Source organism: Coptis chinensis, chromosome 5, assembly GCF_015680905.1.
Source record: "Coptis chinensis isolate HL-2020 chromosome 5, ASM1568090v1, whole genome shotgun sequence".
Classification (NCBI taxonomy): Eukaryota; Viridiplantae; Streptophyta; class Magnoliopsida; order Ranunculales; family Ranunculaceae; genus Coptis; species Coptis chinensis.
Genome location: NC_141460.1, coordinates 23270662 through 23272838, shown reverse-complemented (window position 1 = coordinate 23272838; position 2177 = coordinate 23270662). Strand labels below are relative to the sequence as shown.

The following is a 2177-nucleotide window of genomic DNA, read 5'->3' as shown; positions in this document are numbered from 1 at the left end:
GAGGTGTCATTTCTGCCAACAAGAAGAGGAGTCGGTCCAGCACATGCTATGGGACTGCACGACAACAAAAGAGCTATGGGCTTGGGTCGCTGGTCTGTTTGAATTGCAACCCATTGAATTCACTTTCATGACCCTTATAGGACTCTCCAAAGGTCGAAGCCCCATTGTCCAAGACCTCTGGAATGCGGCTATTGTTCACTTATGGTGTATATCTGGAAAACTCGCAACAAAATTCACTTCGATGATCTTCCAATTAACTTTTGTCATATGAAGAAGTCTATTGTGCAGGGAATTAGAGTGACACATCTGCTTTCCTAGGGCATAATGTACAATGGAGTCCAGGACCTCTGAATTCTCAGCAGACTCCAAGTGAAGAGCAAAAGCACCCCACTCCAAGGTATCAAAGAAGTACATTGGTATCCACCTCTGGGCTCGGTCATCAAATGTAACATTGACGGGTCAGTTCTTGGCGTCCCAACTAGAGAGAGTGCTGGCGTAATTTTCAGAAACAAGGACTTAGCAATCATGAGGGTTTTAGCAGTTGGGCTCGGTGAAGTTACCTCTTTTCAAGCTGAGTGCACAGCTATTGTCTACGCAGCGGAGAAAGCTAAAGATATGGATTGGAATAGAATATGGATAGAGGCGGACTCACAGGCAGCGGTCACAGCATTCTCAGGGAATGACATACCATGGTCACTTAGAGCCCGTTGGAAGCATGCAACCAGGAACTTACAAGAGCTTAAAGTCTCACATATCTGGAGAGAGGGCAATTTTGGAGCTGACTCAGCAGCCAAGAAGGGCTCTTCAATGCCTTTAGGAACCATTTCATGGGGTTTGAGTAGGCCTGACTTTGTAACCAGTATAGAAAGTCCTTTTAGGACTTATTATAGGTTTGAGTAACTTCGGTTGTAAAGTGATGTACCTCATTTTCTCTTCTTTCTAATAAAATTCCTTATTTATGTGCAAAAAAGAAAAGTAGACAAGCCTTTATGAAGCCCGGTCAAAAACTGAAAAGTCAACATGGGAAGAAATAGTACACAAGTCAGCAGAACTTCCGGAGACCATATCTTTGGACTCATACCTCGGATTTGGGCCTACCTTATGTGAAGACGACCAGCTCGGAAAAAGTTTTCTAATGGTCAAAGACTTGACCCAATCAGCAGAGCAAAAGTGGATGAAAAGCCTACTGAAGTCAAAGCCAGTTGAAACGGGCTCTGTGGGCTGAAGAAATTGGGCTTTGGGCTCGATTTTCCAGCCTAAAATATGAGACCTCAGCCCATGCACGAAATTGTGGATCTGGTCTCCTCCTTTACATAAAACAAAACTTAGCTCTGAAGAAAGATATAGTAAGATAGCTTAGAATAGAAAGTAGCCATTAAAATAGCTTGTAGATCTAGTTTTTGGAATTTCAATTAGTTAATTAATTAGTTTCATACATTGTTTTAGATTAGTTATTTAGGAATGATTGTTTTTCATTGATTAGATAAATAAAATAGTAGTTCTTGATCATTTCGATTTTGCCATTTAAATTTGTAGATCTAAGTTCGATTCTTGTTGTTATTCCATTCTTAGTATTAATTAGATTTGAAGTATTGTTAGTTAAAATTAGTAAAGTTCAAATCTTTATATTATGTCTAGTTTTAATTCAATGGGAAATGATAGTTTGATGAATCAAGGCTAAACCTCCATTAGAGGGGTTTGATGAAGCCTTGTTGAAAACTTGATAGTGTAGTATAGAATCGTTGTAAGAATCTATTCCACTCTAGAAGGTCGTTGATTCGCCATTAGAATGGGTGGACGACCTCACATGCTAGTTATGAATTGGTAGAAATGCCATGTATAATTAGGGATTAGAACGACCAATTCTTACCGTGAGAACGTAAGAATTGGTTTACAACAAATCTACGCTAGTTTATTAAGTTGGAGTCAAGGTGGAATCAAATTCCCCTAATTCTCTATCTAGATTCAACTCTTAGCAATTTGTTATTTCGTTATTCGTAGCTTGTTATTTGAATTCACATTGTAGTATAAATTCCACCATTACTCTCATTAGACTTTGAATAGACTCGTCAATTGTAGAAAATTTGAATGCTAAAGGACTAGGAGTGGAACGAATCTTCTATTCCAACTCTACGTCAATAGATTCGAGAGTAGAAAACAAATATCTTTGATAAGTG

The 2177-nt window shown here is 38.9% G+C and overlaps 1 protein-coding gene across 1 annotated transcript; it reads left to right on the top strand.

Annotated features, from left to right (window-relative positions):
* Window positions 1-525: 525 nt before the first annotated feature.
* Window positions 526-900, top strand: LOC147497120 (uncharacterized). The gene has a single exon (XM_086562763.1). It carries the CDS (start codon window positions 526-528, stop codon window positions 898-900), a length of 375 nt encoding a protein of 124 aa, XP_086418889.1.
* The last annotated feature ends 1277 nt before the right edge of the window (window positions 901-2177 follow it).